A 19,982-nucleotide genomic window follows, 5' to 3' on the forward strand; every position below is an offset into this window, starting at 1 on the left:
GACACCACGTGTCTTTGTTATATCGATAGGAACGTTGGTATTCCCAGATTTAAAAGACTTGGGAGGAGTCAGAGCGGTACTGCCTCAGACACGTGGTCTTGTCACGTGATGCCACCATCGTGAACTTTTATTTCGTCATGAAGTGAAAGATGTGGGTCATGTTTAACTAATGATGATGATGATGCTGATAATGATGATAGTATTGATAATAATAATAATAATAATAATAATAATAATAATAATAATAATAATAATGATAATCATAATAATAATAATAATAATAATAATAATAACATTAACAATAATAATGATAATAATATTAATGATGATAATAATAATGAAAAAAAAATTGTCTTCACCTGCGTCTGTTCTCTCATTCAAAACGTCAACCTACGCCCATCAACTGAATGACACAGAAAAGAGAAATTGGTCTCGTGCTCTACTTTCCTGAATTAAGCAAAGTAATAGATCATGTGCTAAAACAATGTGACATGAATTAGCTTTACAGTCGATTTTACCGTAATTCTTTGCGAGAAGAAAGACAGTGTAATGATCCGACGCGGTATTAATAATCGGTTAACAGCAAAGTCAACGTTTTACAGGGCATTCAACCTTCATATTGGTGTCATCTTTTCATCCCTATTTATTTGCAAGGCACATACATGCAATGATCATTCATCTCTCTTCATTGTTTGATAACGTTTACCTCTCTCTCTCTCTCTCTCTGTCACAAACGCTCACACACATTCACATATGCGCACACGTACGCATAATCATTATTACATAAGACGTAATGATGGCATAAACATGCAACGCTTTCATCTAAACTCTGCTATTATACCACTTACAACTTTCCTCTGTAGTAGTTAAGTCATTGACATCTTAATGATAATGAAAGGATTGAGCTCTGAGCTTCAGTTCTCCTCTCATCATAACATCAAAACTTTTTCACTATGTAGAAAGCTCTTAATAAAATCACTTTGGCTAGAAGTTTTCAGCCATGCATGCTTTTGACACAATTATAATAATATGGCACTACCGGATCTTTGGTTATAATATTTTATGATAATGATGATAATGATAGTAATAAGGTCTTATTTACCCAGGGTAGCCTCTTTACTTTTACCACTGCTCTACCAGAGGGCCCTGCCTTTATTTTTACCCTAGCGTTGCCAGGTACCCATTTATACACCTGGGTCGAGAGGGACATGTTGGGTAAAAGCATCTTGTCCAAGGACGTAAGCACTGGGCGGGATTCGAACTCGGGTCCTCCGATCGGGAGTCGGGAGTCTTATCCACTATGCCAAAGGCATTGCCATGGAAATCAGGCCACCACTGGTTGGATCTTGTTATTGCAACACGCCCCGAATAAGGTGTGCTTGAGGAATTCGAGGAAGAGGAGAATGATCTCGACTAAAGTGACGACCGAGAAGCCGATATAGAGGCCGAGCAGACCACCGACCGAACTGAGGAATGAGACGAACTGGGTAGGAATGGAAAGAATATTACAAAGAGTTAATAAACAAAGATATGATTACATATATATTATATATGTATGTATATATAAATATATATATATATATATACATTTATATGTATATATATATGTGTGTGTGTGTGTGTGTGTGTGCGTGGTTTGAAAAGAGAGAGAGAGGGAAACAGATTGACGGAGGGAGAGAGAGATAGAAAGACAGAGAGAGAAAGAGTTGGAACATATACGACATAATAATGTATGTGTACACATGTGTTGTTTTTGTGCGTGAAGGCAGAGAAAGGAATAGACGAACAGTAGGCGGAATGCATCAATCAATTATGTGTTCATCAATGGTGAGTTGTAAAGGTTTGATATGATTTACATAGTTCCCTTCCTTGCGTCCTAAATACCATTTCTCCACCATAAAGAAATAGTATTGCTTGATATGCATGAGATATCACTTTCAGTTATGAAATGAACAAACGCAAATCAGATGGAGCGAATTCATGAATGTTTAAATACAATTAATGTGATCTAATGTCACCTAATTGCGTGACACACTAAAGATATGATAAAAACGCCCCATTAGAGCATGGTAATTATAAATGTTTTACTTGATGACAACTGTATTTATACGTACTGTGTATGCCTTTGTCTGCACAATCGATTGGAAGTTTAGCTCCTCAAAATATATCCGAACTCTCGCCAGATTTTTCCTAATTTGGAGAGATGAAAGATCAGAAACAACTGAGAGAACAGCATCGAACAGGGTAAATGGAAAATGAGTGAAGGAAATCTACAGTAAATTGCAGTTTCATTTTAATCAATTATGTGTCAGTAGATAATCAGAATCTGTCAAGGGAATGCAAATGTGACCCCAGCACAAATCAAATTGCAAAACGGAGCATCACTCCGAAGAAACACTTAGTTGTATCGATGAAAGGCCTACCACCGCAAGTAAAAACTGAGCCCAGCAGTGCAAGCAGAAAAAACACTTTCATCGACCATGCTGGAAAAAAAAAAAACTGTTTCCAACTAAAGTTGGCTAACAAAATATATTTCTTGCCAGGACATAGCACCTTCTATCATTTAAAAGTGCACGTTACAATCATTGTGCAGGGACGTGTTAAAATCTACCCACTTTTCTCTTCGTTTAGAATAACATGAATAATGACTTGTTGTTAGCGTCACTCATAGAATCCTGGCAAACCAATTTCCTCAAAATGTGCGTATATTGTTTTTTTTTTTAAATCTATTCTTATTACTGCCCTCATACCGGAAAGTAGGGAACCGTTCTTTTTTTTTTAAACATAAACATAATCATACAAGTAAAGGTTGACTGTCGGCTCTGGTCTATTGTGTCGCTTGACAATGATGATATGCGTCTTATTTCCCATTTCCCATTTGCGTGTACAAGTACAGCAACAAGGGGATAGATTTTGATGGTCTGCAAAATAGATAGATAAATCTGTATTTAAAACAGATTACACGAAATTTCCTCGTACCTTGTCGTCTCCACATTTTGAAGGATCCGTGCAGCTATCTCATTTGATTCGGAGACTCTCGAGTACAAATGTTCCTGTACAAAAAAAAAAGGGGGGGGGGGAGAGCGAGAAATTGATGAATATTGATATCTCAAGGAAATTCAGATGTTAATGCAGTGTTAATTTTATTCTTTTGAGTCACTTGTGAAATGAATGCAAAAATACGCAATTTGGGGTTTATTTTTCCCCTTTTCTTATTCTTCCTTTTCTTCCTCTTCCTCTTCTACCTATACCTTCCAACTTGATTTTTTAGATTGCATAATCAACTTCTGCCGAGAGATAGGGTGCGACAAATCTTTACCTTTCCTTAGACAATAAAAAAAACCTGAATGAGTGATTTACTTTCATTAAATGCAGTGGAACTGATATAAGATAAACCATTTATTCAAGGTAGCATCTTATGACAGTGAATACAATATACTGAAATACAAAACCACAAAACAAAAGCAAAAGTTAAAAAAAAAACGACAATCAAAGCCTCTGATGTTTTGTAAATCTATTTCTGTGACTCTTGTGTATAGATTATGCATTGTGCAGATAGTACACAGGGAAGTGTGAAGAGACCACCTCCCTGTAGTACATCATCACAGTCCTTGGATTTTGCTACGTCACTATCATTTCATACGTATGCAACATAGTGATTGAAATAATAACTGTTTCCATTCTGTAACATTTATGAAAAAAAAAATTCTTTACCTCATATCGTTCAGACGGCCAAAGCGATCCGGATGCCGAGTATACATAGACAGTTTCGCTGATAAAAAAAAAGAAAGAATAATATTGCTTTGTTTACATCGTCATTTTTCTGAATCATAACGCTTGAATAAAGCTTAGTTTAGTGTTACTTTGCGAAACCTGCATTTACACGTCTTCCAATTAGAGTTGTGTCTCCACTCATAAACGAGTTACCCTTCTAGAAACAAAACGCACGAGAGAAATGAGCATAAAAGATAAGGTATGATATGTATCATCGGTAAGACAACAGAAACCACCTAAACTACTCACCCACCTCCCTCCCCCTAGCTTGTAAACCTCTAAATGAAATAATATACAAATGTTAAATGTTTATGAGTGTGATGGTTCCAAATATTACATGAGCGTGCAAGTTTAGTCGTTCTATTCCACGACGCGAAGCGGAGTTGAATAAAATGGGTAAACTTCCACCGAATGTAATATTCGAACCATCGCACGAATGATAAAACATTGAAAATTATTTGTTTTATACTGACACGCATTCATCCAATCAGATGGCAAGGACCTACACATGTGTTGTCTAACTTAACTAAATACGTCTTGATATAAAAGCGGCGGTGATATTGATTACTCACGATGTATCATTAAGAATAAAAAGGGAGGACCCCCCCCCCCCCTAAAAAAAAAAAAAAAAAAAAAAAAACACACACACACAGCGTCGACGGTAAGTCTGCAGCCGCGGTCACACTGAATTGAATTGAATTGAATTGAACAGGTTTTATTAAAAATCATGTCTGGCAGCCAAAGGCTGAATTGCACATGTTTTACAATCATAGTTATAAAAACAGACAGATTATTTCGGTGCTCTGTACAAACAATGATATAACGACATGACATAAAAAAGAACAAATATTACAGTGGTCACATGTGGTAAATCACAAGAAGTGATCAATCTATGAGGGTACCAGCCCAATCAATTCTGAAATTGCTTTTACAAAAACGAAAAGAAAAAGGAGATAAAAAATATCCTGTCAACATGGCAACACTGCTCAACACTGAATAAAAACAATCATTACTATTACAACTGATAATGAAATCAGTGAGGGTACCAGCCCATCAATACTCGGATTACTTTTCAAAAAGAAAAGAAAAGACACTGGCAAGATTTCTCGAAGTTGAAGCTCTCGAAGTTTTTTTGAATAGATAATTACCGTGGAAAAGAGTCACTTCACGAATGCACATCATTAAATCCTATGTAATCATTAATGTGCTTTTAACAGGTTGAGTAAGTCGTTATTAAAGAGAGTCGTTTTAAAACTTGAAGGAATATAACATTTTGTACCTGCAAGGACTCGGACAGTAGCACTCTAGTTTTCCGTCGTTATTCAGTGACTCGATCAGCTGCCGGCATTTCTCTGCAATTGAATGAAAAGATTCAATTGTTAGCATCTTGTGGCGGTTGATACATGTAATATCTTGGTGACAGTTTCGTTCCCTTTTCGGCACCGTATGACTTTAAAACAATAACGACTTTTAGGGTGTCTTTGTCAAATTTTTCTTTGGAGAATGCTGTAAAAGCTATAACGTCAGATGTGGCCATCTCATACCTGTAGAGTAATCCTAAAAACTTGTCTCAATGAGAGGAATGCAGAGAATGTAATTTTACTCTTTTTATCAATAACTTTGAAAATGCTGTTACAAAGAGATAACACCATATAAGATATAATGTTATATTTTTACATAATTTGTCAATACAAAAATGTGTACTGTGATTCGATGGCTCAATATTCTGATCGCAGAAGTAAGAAATAAGACGTAGAAGTTAGTGGCGATGCTGACAGACAAACTTACGCTCAGTGGAATTGAGATAGCTACACTTGTTCTGATCGCCCACGATGTCATTGACACAACCGCAGCGGTCCCACATCTCGTCCAGGACACATTGCTTCTTGCAAGCCAAGGTCGAGTAGCTGTAGAACTCGTCTTGGAACTGGGTGTCGCTCCCGTCGTGTGTGCAGTTTCCGTGGGGCTCAGGGAGTCGCTCAATGAAGTTCTATAGACGAACAGATGAATATACGTTGTCACCATCTTGTCTAATTCAAATTAGCGAATTTTATATCTGCTAAGACGACGCAGCCTCCAGGGTTGGACAATGGAAATAGCTGTCTCGCATGTGCAGAACACTATCTTAAGCCTGACAGCGGCGTCGTCTTCAGCGTTCGCGTCACAGATCTAAAGCTCGCTATACTCAATTTGGGAAGACGGTACTTAAAATTAAGCGTTCAGCAAATTCAAGCCTTCAACCTACACAGAAACATCCATCGGTCCGGGGAGTTTTATATCACTTCAAAAAAGAAAGGAACCCCCCCCCCTTTTTTTTTTTTTGCCTCTTTGAGTATTCTGTGAAGCCAGACGTATTCTCAGCGAAACATGTCCCCGACAATAAAATAGAGATTGATCTTTCGGTCAACCTTCCACAGTGACGTCGTCGGAAGATACTTTAATCGGCCAAACCGCCTCATTCAGCATGAGAGTGTGTCCAGTTTGGGAGTTGAGAATCGCAAGTTTGCAGAATGAAAGACTGTTAATTGTGTATTACTTGAACACACTGAGGAAATTAACGTCGTCACATCTATGACTAATATATCAAGGTAGGAACGTTTACTAGCAATTTAGACTATGTTTTATTTCATTCAATCGTTGTTTTCTTGTGCATGGGAAGAGTCAGACACGGGGGTACGATGTTTGAATCAAAGTTACCTGCCGGATACCGATAGAGGTCGCTTGACCAGTCGGAGCGGTTATTCCAACGTCCTCGGGGTAGGGCGTCACAGATGGATGATGAATAGTTACCCTGACTCCGGTTTCTTGAGAGAAGAGTCCGACGTACTCTGGCTGCTCAATGAACAGCGTCATATGTAGGCCTGGAAATGGTGGAGAGGTTAAATTATCCGTTGAATGTCAACGCACGATGAACTCATTACACATAAACTAATGAAACAATTTCGAAAGGCATCATAGTGCAAAGAGACCACGTATCAAAATTGTAAATGAAATATTACAAGGTTGAGCTGGAATGCCATTGTGAATGTAGTTCTTCTTTTTTTGTGCGTGTGCGGTGGGAATGTTCGTTATTCGCGTAAACGCGGAGCAAAGTGCTGTTGGAACATAACAGTCATAAGGGAGAGGGAATTCACCTTCACAGCAGTATCATATCATACCTTTCATAAGTATAGTGTTATCTGTTGGAATTAAGTTCATCAATTCCAGTGTCGTTAAGTATACCCACCATCTTGAAAGGTGGGACACTAAGCCGGAAGGGAGAGAGAGAGAGCGCCAGAGTACAATGGAGCCAGAGGAGGACGGGGTGGGGTGGGGTGGGGTGGGGTGGGGGAAGAGACAGGAACTGGAGGAGAGGTAGGGAGGAATTGTGGAGAGATGATGCCCTCTAACGTACACCTGTCTACCTTTCAAACGACACATTTTCAGTGATTCTTGCTGAGCAATGTAGCGTAAGGAGCAAAATACTCAGGTAGGACATAAAATGAAAGTGTGGGAGAGAGTCTGAACACCTAACAAGGGTGCATGGCACCCAATGTAAAGATCGAACCTATAGGGAGGTAAGCAGCTTTCCACCTCCCTTATTATCCAAACAAGAAAGAGAGGGAGGCATGCCGACACCGCGTGGTTCGCCCTCAACGACAGGCACTGCATAGTCAGCAGACGGCATTAAGTGGACGCGGGATGCCGTTTGAGATGGAGGAGAATACAGTAGAGTTCGATTGCTGAGCGTGTTTAAATTAATTAATACCTAGGTCTTGATGTTTTCATCGCGACTGACCGACAAAGTGCCCTTCATCGACTTAAGTAAGAGCCAATTATTCAGTTCATACCCATGATTTTTACCATGGCTACCAATAAAACACTCAATAATCGGTGCTTATTTACGTCTACGTAGGGCGAAACACTTGCTATACTTACCATATGTAGAACCTGATTTGCTTGTAGTTCGCATGGTCGAATTATCGTCGCCATGGTTAAACGTGAAGCAGTTTCCGTAGGCCTTGTTTTGCCACATACGAAAGTCGCTACAAAATCAAAGGAATAATGAAAGTGTTGACATGGATATTATGACAATAGCGTTAATGATGATAGTTTTGCCAATTATGGTGATGATGATAGCTATGACGGTAATTGCTTGAAGGGTCAGGTATTTTGCACAGGGTGCAGCATGATCATGAATATTCACACTATTCTCAAAGTACGGGGTTAGGAAAATGCAAGTGTAAGCATTTCAGTTTTCTTGTAGGCCCGGTAAAAACGCTAGATATGGGATTAATTTGTGGGTGTCAAACGCAAAACATTTAGATCGGGCATGAAAGGGGTCACATTTTGTAGCCACCGTGACATTCATCTCAACACAAAAGAATTTCTACATTATAATCGAAGGTTATGACACGAAGAAGTGCATTGTCTGTGACTGTGACGTCATACATACGTGTAGTTACAACTCCTCTTATCGAAAGTGCACTGTAAGATGATGTCTTCAGGTTGGTGCCCAAGTTCCTCCAGTTCGAGGCGTGTAGGGTTGGCCACGTCGATGATGTCGCTGAAGTCGTCGGCTCTGGAGTTCTCGTAGAATCCTTCCCAGTCACTCTCGCCTTCTACGAGGTCTCCCCAATCGTAGTAATCATCGTACTCGAATGTCCAGCTACCCCAGAGATCGTTGCCCCAGCTATCCCACTCCTCAAACCAGTTGTCCCAGTAGCTGCTCCATCCCCCAGAGCTGTAGGAGTTCCATCCGAAATAGTAAGATGAACTGCCGCCCCAGGCATACGATGATGACCAAAAACCGTACGATGATGACCCAAAACCGTACGATGAGGATGAAAACGACGATCCCGCTGATGACGACCCCGCTGATGACGATCCCGCTGATGACGATCCCGCTGATGACGATCCCGTTGATGAAGATCCAGCTGATGATGATCCTGCTGATGATGAAGACGATGACGATGACGAACCAGCGCGCTTTTCGCGAGAAAGTCCTTGAAAGTCCTCCTCATCGTCTCCCATGGCTTCGGGCACGAGTTCGAAATCGTCGAAAAAGTTGTCGTAGGGTGTGTCACGCCGTCTCCTACCCACGGCGGCAGAGCTTGAGGAGAACCCACCACCACCACCCCAAGAGTACCCCGAGGAGTAGTACGTGTTCCAAAAGTCAGAGGAGAAATCGAACCACCAAGAATAGTCGCCGCCATCGTCTGAGAACCCACCATCAATTTCAACGATCCCTATCGAGAGGACAGTGAAGAGCATTGAAAATAAGATTTTGCCAAAATAGTGCAGCTCAGCTCGATTAACAAAATCTGTGAAAAACAATAAGACAATTGTATGCACATCCACATCTATCTATTTACAGTAAGGGTATTTCGTAACTGATGACATACATTATGTTGCAGGTGATACTTATGTGGAAAAAAACATATAGACATTGATAGATAGTACTCGTTTTAAAGTTTAGAGGACAAACAAACTTGAAAAGAGGTAAGTTCTTCACGGATACAGGGATATAAGTTCCTTAATAATGATTAAATGCATTTAACTGCTCGCTGGTGTCATTGTAATTTTTTCTTGTATCAATCTATAACCGTGTTTAAACCTACTATTATTTTTTTTCCAAATGTTTGTTACGTTGCTTCAAGTCCTTGTGATGCTACCATTTAATTTTTTGTTTGTTTGACCTTTGTTATGTTTTTTTTTTGGTTTGTTTTGTTTTGTTTTGCTCTTGGTATTGCTATGTATGCTATTGCTATGCAGTAGCCTTGACGTTTGGTCTTCTCCCGACTTTGTTTGTCGTTTTCATCTTACCCTCGAATCTGGTGCCCACCAACTGGGACCGTTTCATGCGGTTCATGTTGCAAATGGTGACAGAAGGAAACGTGATCGTGGTTTCCGTAACCACGTCGATCTTGGTGTTGTAGGGATAACTGCGGTAGTCCCAGAGGATATCCAGAGCCTGGGTGGTAAAAAGATAAAAAGCGCCACCGAAGATCAAGAACCAGAAGATCTTCCAGTACCACTTTTCCGAGGTGACGATTCGGGGCAACCCGTGAGCCGTGGTGGAGTCAGCGAAATCGACAATGATTGAGAAGTAGGTGGTTCGCTTCGGAGGCTGACTAGGGGGAGGATTGGGTGACTTCACCTGCTTTGGGAACGCGATCTGGAAGTTGAACAAGTCAGAGATTGTGAAATGTCAGCTCGTTCATTAAGGCAAGTATAGTAGGAGCAATCTTAATCACAATTACACTCATAGCATTGATGGCGATGATTTAACTGTTATGATAATGATAATACTGATAAATAGTCTTTTGTATAGTGTATTTACAATCAGAAACTGATCAAAATCGTCGCAATGATCAGGTAAACAAAATAGGAAGTCTTTGAGTTTCTTTTTGAAGATTAACTCTGAGGGTGATGATCTTAGTTCCTTTGAAAAATATTTCATGCTGATGGTCCTAGAGATGAAAAACTACACTCACGTTCAGCATTATCACGACTCAAATTTCATTTTAGCTTCTGTCGTTCGTTCCTTCTCATTGAATATTGCTCCTATGGCAGTGGTAGATCTACGGGGGGGGGGGGGGGGTAAGATCTTTTTTTTTTCGCTTGTCATGACCTGTCGAAAATGGGTCAACCTCCCCCCCCCCCCCCCCCAGCAAAAAGCTATAGATCCACCCCTGACATCAGTAATATAGCCTATTGCTACAATCATTTGCCATGGCATCATCACATCAACTATTACGTACAATGCTGTCACATCGATTTATTTTTGTTGTTGTTGTTGCTGTTGTTGTTGTTGTTGTTGTTGTTGTTGTTGTTGTTGTTGTTGTCGTTGTTGCCTACAGATGGAAACATACATTTTCAAACACCAGTAATATGTTACCTCAGGCTCCACATCAACCATGGGGTTCGGCGAGCCTCCCCCATGAGACATGCTGAACTTCTTGGTGTAGGCTGATTCGTCGTTGTAGTACCTACATCGGAAAAAAGAAACGAAAATGAAAACCCTTCTCAGGTACTTTACTCTCTGGACGTTTTACTTTGGATAAGATTGCACATAAAAAAAGGAAGTGATAAAGTCTTGTTCAATGAAATTTGTCACTATTTATAACATTACGATTATGGCACCTCTGCACCCTTGTTGACGCACAACAAGGATTGTTCATCCCGGTATAGCTTCAACGGAGTTGCAGTTTTGGGATTATTTCAACAAGAAACAAGTAACATGCAGTGCTTTTCATAAGGTTCCTTCGTTTTACTCTCATTTCATGTCATTTCATTTCATTTCATTTCCAATACAAATGCAATTATAGCAAAACAATCACATGCAGATAGTTTTACCAAAAACAAACAAACAAACAAACAACAAACAAACAAACATTGCGATAAAGGAAAATACTGCAACGGGAAATGCAAATATTGGCTGTGACTCTTTAGGCCCTACGACTTACCGAACAAAGCTGTTGGAATGGAGGGGGCTTAATTTCTGTAATAATGATGATAATGAATATCATCTATATAGCTCATAATACAGACATTTCTAAGCGCATTGACATAGAACACAAGGCAATGAAATGAAATGCTATTGATTTCTTTGCGTGAGTTATGTTCCCTGTTGGTTCATAATGACCCTTTATCTCCGGGACCCGAGGGACGATACCAGCAGTCATCATCTCCCTAGGCATTGAGTCTGATCTCTTTTGAAAGTCCCAGGTTGGTTTAGTCATTATGGGCCTGTTCAAGGGTCCGTTTCATTAAAATCTTATGAGAGAATTGTTGTTGTTTTTTTTTGCTCATAAGACACATTTGATATGAGATACCTCATGAAATGGATTTGAAAGTCTCTAGTTTAGCTACATCATGAGCGACTTTGGCCATTCTGAAATTTACGTGCAGATTTTTGCGTGATGACTTCATGAAACGGACCCCTGGTCAGCCTTTGCATTTGTCAAGTTCATCTAATTGTGCAGTTTTGATTAAAAAATAATAATCAAACTCAAGTGAGAACGACATAAAATTTCATAATTATACTGCAACCTTTTTTTAAAAGAGTGCAATTATGAAATATAACACTCTGCGCGGAAATACCAGACTAGAAGTAATGAAGTATGGCAGTAAAAAGATCCAAGAGTCCTGTTACGAAGTCGACGATATTTACTGGGTCGATATGAGGGGATATAAGTGATGTAACACGCTCAGAGGCTGGTCCCAATCAAACTCGCTGTATGGTGTAATCGATATGATCGCTATGTCGATATCTACACTTGAGGAGTTCTGGTTATGATGATATAGATAATTGTATTCTTAAAGGTGTTATATCTTCAGTTGCTGATCCACTTGTTCATATTTTCAATTTGTCAATTTCTAATGGTGTGTTTCCTGTTAAGATGAAACTGGCCAAAGTAATTCCATTATTTAAGAAGGGTGACAAATATGAAGTCAGTAATTATCGTCCAATTTCACTATTATCATCGTTGTCCAAAGTTCTAGAGAATCTCATTTATAAGAGAACTATTAATTTTTTGAAGTTGCATAATATTTTGACTAATTCTCAATTTGGTTTTCGAGAGAAGCATAATACAACTCATGCTCTTTTATACTTTGTTGATCAAGTGGCTCATGCAATTGATAATCACTCTCATTTAATTACTATTTTCTTGGACTTCTCCAAGGCCTTCGACACAGTTGATCATGATATTCTACTCCACAAGTTATCACATTACGGAATACGTGGGAAGGCCTTGGAGTGGTTCAGGAGTTATTTAGGAAATAGAAGACAATTTGTTACAATTAAAGACAATCTTTCAGTAATAAGAGAAGTGAATTTTGGCGTTCCACAAGGAAGTTTATTAGGGCCACTATTATTTATTGTTTATATCAATGATTTTTGCCAGGCATCCGATGTACTATCCTTTATCCATTTAGCTGACGATACCAGTGTATGTTTTGCCCACAATGATGTTAATCTTCTTGTTCAAAAAGTCAATACTGAATTACAAAAAGTGAATAATTGGGTAAGAGCCAATAAATTATCACTGAATACCCAAAAAACGAAATATATGATTTTTAGTAATACTGTTGACATTTTGAGTACAGCTATAGTTTTGAATGATTTTCATTTAGAACAAGTTTCACATTTTAAATTCCTTGGAATTATTGTTGACGACATACTCTCCTGGAAGTTGCATATTGATTATATATCCAACATAATCTCACGTAATATAGGTGTTATAAATAGAATGAAATTGTATATCCCACAAAAATCATTACTTATGTTATATTCGTCACTGATATTGCCATATCTTAATTATGGTGTTTTAGTTTGGGGCAACACTCACCAGAACCTACTGGATAGAGTGTTCCTTCTACAAAAGAAAGCTCTCCGTGTCATCAGTTATCCTTTCATACCTTCCCACTCAAATATGTTGTTTGCCGCAAATAAGCTGCTAAAAATTAAAGATTTGTATTTATTTAATTTGGGGCAATTTATGTATACGTACAGCAACAACTCACTCCCCTCCATTTTCGATTCTATGTTTCAAAGAAATCAATCATTCCATGACTATCCCACTCGACGTTCCAATGAATTTCACTTACCTCTCTTACGAACGATTCTTGCTAAGAACACACTTATTTATACTGGCCCAACGTATTGGAATTTTCTGAATAATGACATAAGAAATTCACCTTCTATATTTTCATTTAAAAGGAGATTAAAGTTGTTTCTATTGCAATGTTATGTTCCTATAGAAGTGAATCAGCCTGTTGGCTCATTTTAATTTTTTCCGAAGAATTTTGTTTACCAATAATATACTCTCACATATTTTTTCGTCCCTGTGTCCTGAGACTCTTACTGAGTAGATTCAATTCTACTTGTAGTACCTCCGCATCTATTTCTCTCTATTTTTCCATATTTATGTATCCCTTCCTCGCATCCCAATATTTTTTCGACATAGTTCTGTCGAGGATCGCTGGATCTGTTTTTCCTTTCTGTCCGCTGTATTGTCTTCCTATTATGTCAACCTTGTCTCGTTCTGTCTTGTATTGAAGTCCCCTTTCATAAGTTTTGTCGTCTCAGTCTCGTTTAATGTTCATTCGCCTGTGTATGTATGTCTGTCTGTCCGTTACTCTGTCTTCTTATTGGGCTTCCAGACCTTTTTTTAAATCTGACTTTATTCCCGATCTTTTTTCCCCTTTTTGCATCAGTTCATTTTCTATTGACATTCTGTACCTGAGGGGCCCACATTCTACAAGCATTGCCTTTTTAGTGGGTCCCTCCATTTTTCGATATTTTGTGTAATGTTATATCGTCTATATCACTTCAGTCAATTTTCATTACAACATTATTTGTTACCCCAAGGTTCCACAATTATGTTCTCTTTTCAATTTTACTTTGTTTTGATTATGTAACCTTATTCTCTGTTACCAATGAAAGTGAAATGTTTATGTTCTTTTCGAAAAATGAAATAAAGTTTGAATTGAATTGAATTGAATTGAATGCAATCGCAGACTGGTGGAAGATGATCGACGCTACCATGGTAACAAGATGGGATGTGGGGATGGCTGAGTTTTTCTCGTTTCAGGAGCCCTCTTACGCCATCTTCAAAATAGGTCGTCAAATTCATGTATTTCGTTGAAGATTCGGATTTGCACCTTAAATCAGTCAGTGCTTTGTGGATTTAGGCGTGTTTTTCCTTGATTATAAATCCGAGTGTAAAATGTGAGATGAAACAGAATGATACATAGCAGGAATGTTCCTTGTAGAAAATTGCTGAGATTTCTGAGGGCCTTAATTTGTTTAAACTTTTGTTTCATAACATTTGATCTATGGTCACAATGTTCCCCATTTCTTAAGAAATGCATACTCTATCGTGTAATGCAAAGCGTCGGAAACCTTCTTACTTTCAAAGGCATTGAAAGAGAATGACGTAATTAATCTTTATATATTTTCGCTATTGTGGATTTTATATATATATTTCACCTGTACTTTTTATATACAAATTATCACTCCAATTATGAAATACTATAAGATAAACTGCTGCAAAACAAAATAACCGAAGCTAAAACTAGGACACGCGTAGAGAACACGATGATTAAATCATGTTTCAATTATCAATCACCTCCGAAGTATATAAGCAATCCGTAATTCTTAGAAATGTTTGATGGTGAAGGTCAGAATTGGAAGCTGCATAGAAAAGTAAAGCGCAAGTTGCAAAGGCATTATACTGGTATTCACTTTATCATGACTGTATCAGATGAAATGAAATCGTCTGTAACAGCAAAGTGACACAAAAAAGAAGAAAAAGTAATAAGGTGAGGATGTAATGATTACGTCATCACAGAGCTCGATATTGGCGGAGGCCAAGGGCCACAAAACTTTCAAAAAAGCATGTCTTACCGGCATCAAAGAATATAGATAGATTCCTTTGTTTCCTTTTCTTTAGCGCCACTGCACTTTTTTTCGGAACATCAACATTTCACATTTCATAATTTTAGCAGCCCTGACGGGCCACTAGAGAATAAAGTGAGTGTCGAGCTCTGCGTTTTTGAAAAAAAAAAATATTTGAGGTTTTGATAGGAAAATACAGTAGAATGTAAGGGAAAGCTGTATCAGTAGCCTGATCTACACTTTTACCCATCAGTTGTCGTTGATATATGGAAAGTCTCGCTAATAACATACTGTAATTTCATTCTTTTTAATCACTTTTATTGTCATTTTGGTTTTATATGAACGCATATGTTGCTTACATATGTTGCTTTCAGAGTCCGTATCAAGAAACATTCATCACACTGAGCTTGCAATCAATACGTAAAGTGCCAAAAAACCCCGCAAAAGTGGACGAATATGCACGCTATTTCAGACATAGGAATTATGTTACTAACACCAGAAATGTAGAAATCTGCTTACATCAACTGAGGAGATGGGAAGATAAAGTAATTAGTGAAAGGACAGATGAAACGGTGATAAAATAGTGTGTGTATTTTTTTTTATTGCAGTCGAGTACCATTTTCGGATTGACCTTGTTGATAGGAAGAAAAATCAAACATTGAAAGATAAATAAAAATCGGATAAAACGATAGCTACTAGATGTATAATATCTAAGAACTGCACAATTTCACTAACAATATACCAATATTTTACTGTTTTAACTTCCACATGATATGCAAATTAGACAAGGTGATGCTGTCATATCCCAAGTGTCTGGTAACGAACAAACGTTTTTCCTTTTTATTTTGGAAATTTTAATCAAAAGGGAAAACATAACGTACACTCTTTGCAACAATAAATTGATTGAAGCAATAAGCTAACAATCAAAATAGCATAGGAGATCATATGTAGTTGCTCTATAGGTTACCCGCCAAAATAGTTATAGGACACCGTTGTCCAGAAACTAGCTGGAATGTTGTGAGCTGATGTCATAATCATTTCTCGTTATTTGTATAAATGGCTGCGACTAATAATACAATCTACTGAAAAACAATGAGAAACGTAAAACTTTAATATTCCATAAACTGTTTTACCTTGTATCTGATTTTAACGAACGTTCTACCATATCCCTTAACTATCTGATAATACTTTATCCACTAAAGTCAGTTTAAACATGGTGCGGGCTTAAAATGTAAGAGGACAAAGGAGAGATGACTATCAGAAAAGAAGAACAACTCAGAAAACCGCCTATAATATTGAGTTCACCTGATAAACATATCTATTTTTATCTTCATTTCCAAATTAAGATGGAACGAGGAGAGAGGGTCGCACGAATGGTTGTGAGGGAATTGCGAAAGTGATAAAAAAACCCTTAAATTCTGACCCGATACCAGTATTACCAGCTCGTAATGATGATGTGCAAAAAAAACTCTCAAAATTTCATCTCAGTTGGTTTTTTAATGTAACATAACAATATGTCAGTAGAATTGATATAGTGTAATTATAACGATATGTGTTTGCCCATTTTATTTTGAATACTTGTAAGACTACTTATGTGTATAAATTGAAACACGATGGGTCTTTTGAAAAGCAATCCTATGTGAAGAATAAAAGTGACAACACTTAAAAGTACCAGTATCTAAAACAATCGGTAAAATCGGAACAACATAATTATCGGCAAAAGTCTTTTATCGGTTAAGCATGAAAACCCATCATGGTCGCTATGTGGAGATTTGATAATAGCTTTATTATATCATCAAGTTGTTATTGCGTAGCGTTACTGATTGTGGCAAACCTGTAAAAACAAAAAACAAAAACAAAAAACAAAATAGCCGGAATAAAGAAATCAATAGTCTTTAGTTACATTGAGCAACTTTTTGATATAAAGTCGTGAAAGAAAAAAGGGGAAAAGAAAAGAAAAGGAAAAAAGAGAAGAGTATGCTCTGTGTTCGAGAGAAATCAGACACATCACGCGCAGAGCACTAGACGAGATCATTGCTCAAGCGACGCCACAAACCCGGTGTCTCCTACCTCCTTGATAAACCAGAGGATGACACCAAAGTATATGTTGTAAGCATGACCTTGCTTATTACGGTTCCATTCTTGCTTTTATCATTTTATGATGGATGGTCTTTTGATGTTTTTTTTTTTTATTGAGGTTCGAGTTAAGCAAGACTGAGGCGAGAATGAATGCAATCCCGCACTGAATTTCCTGTATTTTTTTATTGGACAATGAAAATGAATTGAATTGAATTGAATTGAATCGAATTGAATTGAATTGAATTGAATTGAATTGAATTGTATTGAATTGAATTGAATTGAATTGAAATGAATTGAATTGAATTAAATTGAATTGAATTTTATTGAATTGAATTGAATTGAAATGAATTGAATTGAATTGAATTGAATTGCATTGAATTGAATTGAATTGAATTGAATTGAAATGAATTGAATTGAATTGAATTGAATTGAATTGTATTGAATTGAATTGAATTGAATTGAATCTCACTTCGCGTTTGAGTTCATTATGCTGGATAAAAAAAAATGAAATAAAATTCCGCTTGTCTTCTGACCTTTTTTAAAGGAAAAATACTCTAGTGAACTTAAAAAATCATTCTTCAATCATTTTAACGGAATCACTTGTCATGGTAACCACTGCACCATCTCGTATTTCATATCATTTTCATAAAATATTAGATGAGGAAACCTTGTAATGACAAGAAATAGCCGGGAAAGCGACAGCGCGAGTATCGGTCTACCATCCTTTATATCCACCAATGAAATATATCTACCTATAGTGGTATGTATCAATAATGTCCATATTCCCCATCTCTCCTCCCTCTTATCTTCTCCCTCCATTCTGTATGTGTCCCTCCTTATCACACTGCTGTCTCATACTAGTACTTGGATCCATTTAATTTCCTGCCACTTTTTCTAAACAAAGACCACTTGTTAGCATGTGTATCTAGCTGTCTCTTTCATGTCGTATTTGCCTACTTGCAAACTGTTACCGAATCATAATGATCAAAACTGTTAGATTTAAAGAGTAAAAACAATGACTGTGAAGAGCAGAGTGTTAGTTCACGGAGAAAAATATAACGTATTATAAGTGAGATAAACAAAGTATTATATCGTCTATCTTATGGCGCTCCTTAGCATCCAAGGTATTGCGGTTGTGCTGTCAGTCACTCGTGGAATACTTACGTCATTGTGAAGGCCTTTGAAGCTGAACTCTAATGGCTGACAATGACCGTACCAGCAATAAGGAGAAATGTCACTCCTTGTTGATTAATTCCAAAGGCAAACCAAGCCCACTTTTCTTCCTTAGGTTTTCCAAACTTGCTCTTCTGCTAGATAGGATCCCAAAATTGAGGATTCCCTCCAGCCAAGTTGCACTGGACGCTCCCTCGGGCTCAGAGAGCGTGAGCAGCGATGACTCCCTTAGACCAAAGTACACATGCACGCAATGTACAGATGCCGTGAGCTTAATCTTACTTCGTCACGAAATCGCTGTACAACAAACAAGCCCCTTAGCATCCAAAGGAAGACGGTCCAAGAGTTACATCAAGACAAAGTCCTACCATTGTTTCTATCCATCGATCTACACCATCCGGTCGATAGGGAGATGCCTCAGTGGCATTTCTCTTGTTGTTGTTGTTACATTCTGGTAGATGAGGAGGATCGAAACGATCCCTCTCCATGCACCCTATACGGCACTCTTCTCTCCGATGTGCCTTTTGCTTGTTTACTATCTCTTTATTTCTGTGACAGTGTGAATAAATTACAACGCTAAGGAATCTTCTGTGTCCAATGGCACACAGCACACAAAGGGTTACTCTTATAGTCTTCTCATCTAAAAACAAAACAAAACAAAACAAAACAAAACAAAACAAAACAAAACAACTAAACAAAAACAGCAGCAGTGTGGAACGTGTTAATGGCTTATTTATCGGGTTTTCATTTAGTTCATAAGCCTAAACTTCTGTCGATAAGAATTTTACTGTCCTGCAGGTCGTGTAGGAGTTGTTTGCAGACTGTTGAAGGTCTTAGCAAGTGACAATTTTGTTCCACCGTACTTATCTCTTAACCATTTATACAAATTTACTCAAATTTTAATGATTGTCTGTCTTTTAAGGCTGCGAAATTATGGTCTGATATACGCTAACAGAACACAAATTCAGCAGTTTCGGTTTGTCTTAATTCTCATTGCTAAACGATAAGAATACTAAATTTGAGTCATGTCATTTGTCACAAAAGTGAAATCGATCTGCAATAACACTATACACATGTTTTGTTTTTGCTTCTTTTTTTTTAGTTTCACGCAAATAATCAGGAAATTCATGCCGACACACCTATGACTTCAAAACCAAAAAGTCTTAAACCTGTATTTAGTGGTATACGACTAAAGGAAACATAAAACATATATATACAGCACGTGAGAACAAGTTCATCTGTAGTTTTGATATTCAGTATAAGTTAAATAAACTTCAGGTATCATACGCATCAATACTTCAAACCCCAAAAGACTTCAAAGATACAAATCACTATAGGACTGAGTATACCCAGGAAAATTCATGATAATAAAAGATTTTATTTTTCCATTTCTTTTTCTCACGGCACATTTTTTTCAGCCGTCCTAGGCCCTATTTCAAAGTGCCGAAAGTGATATAATTTCGTGGTATTGATTCATCACCTATTAATAGGCCCTATTAATATAATCATCCCTTATCAGCAGGACTTCACCGTTATCAAAGTTAAGACAAGGTTATTACATACATTCATA

At 37.7% G+C, this 19,982-nt stretch overlaps 1 protein-coding gene across 1 annotated transcript; it reads right to left on the reverse strand.

The window, feature by feature from the left end:
• Positions 1-1,324: 1,324 nt before the first annotated feature.
• LOC139729662 (uncharacterized) lies at positions 1,325-18,408 on the reverse strand. Its single transcript, XM_071640588.1, has 12 exons — positions 18,404-18,408; positions 10,655-10,745; positions 9,580-9,931; positions 8,210-9,002; positions 7,693-7,799; positions 6,472-6,635; positions 5,563-5,764; positions 5,054-5,126; positions 3,715-3,772; positions 2,980-3,053; positions 2,115-2,190; positions 1,325-1,483 (listed from the first exon to the last, which is right to left on the reverse strand). The coding sequence occupies exons 1-12, from the start codon at positions 18,406-18,408 to the stop codon at positions 1,325-1,327; spliced, it is 2,154 nt and encodes a 717-aa protein (XP_071496689.1).
• Positions 18,409-19,982: the final 1,574 nt, after the last annotated feature.

This window comes from Diadema antillarum, unplaced genomic scaffold (assembly GCF_040938485.1).
Source record: "Diadema antillarum isolate AM-2024a unplaced genomic scaffold, OU_Dant_1.0 seq00000248_RagTag, whole genome shotgun sequence".
Lineage (NCBI taxonomy): Eukaryota > Metazoa > Echinodermata > Echinoidea > Diadematoida > Diadematidae > Diadema > Diadema antillarum.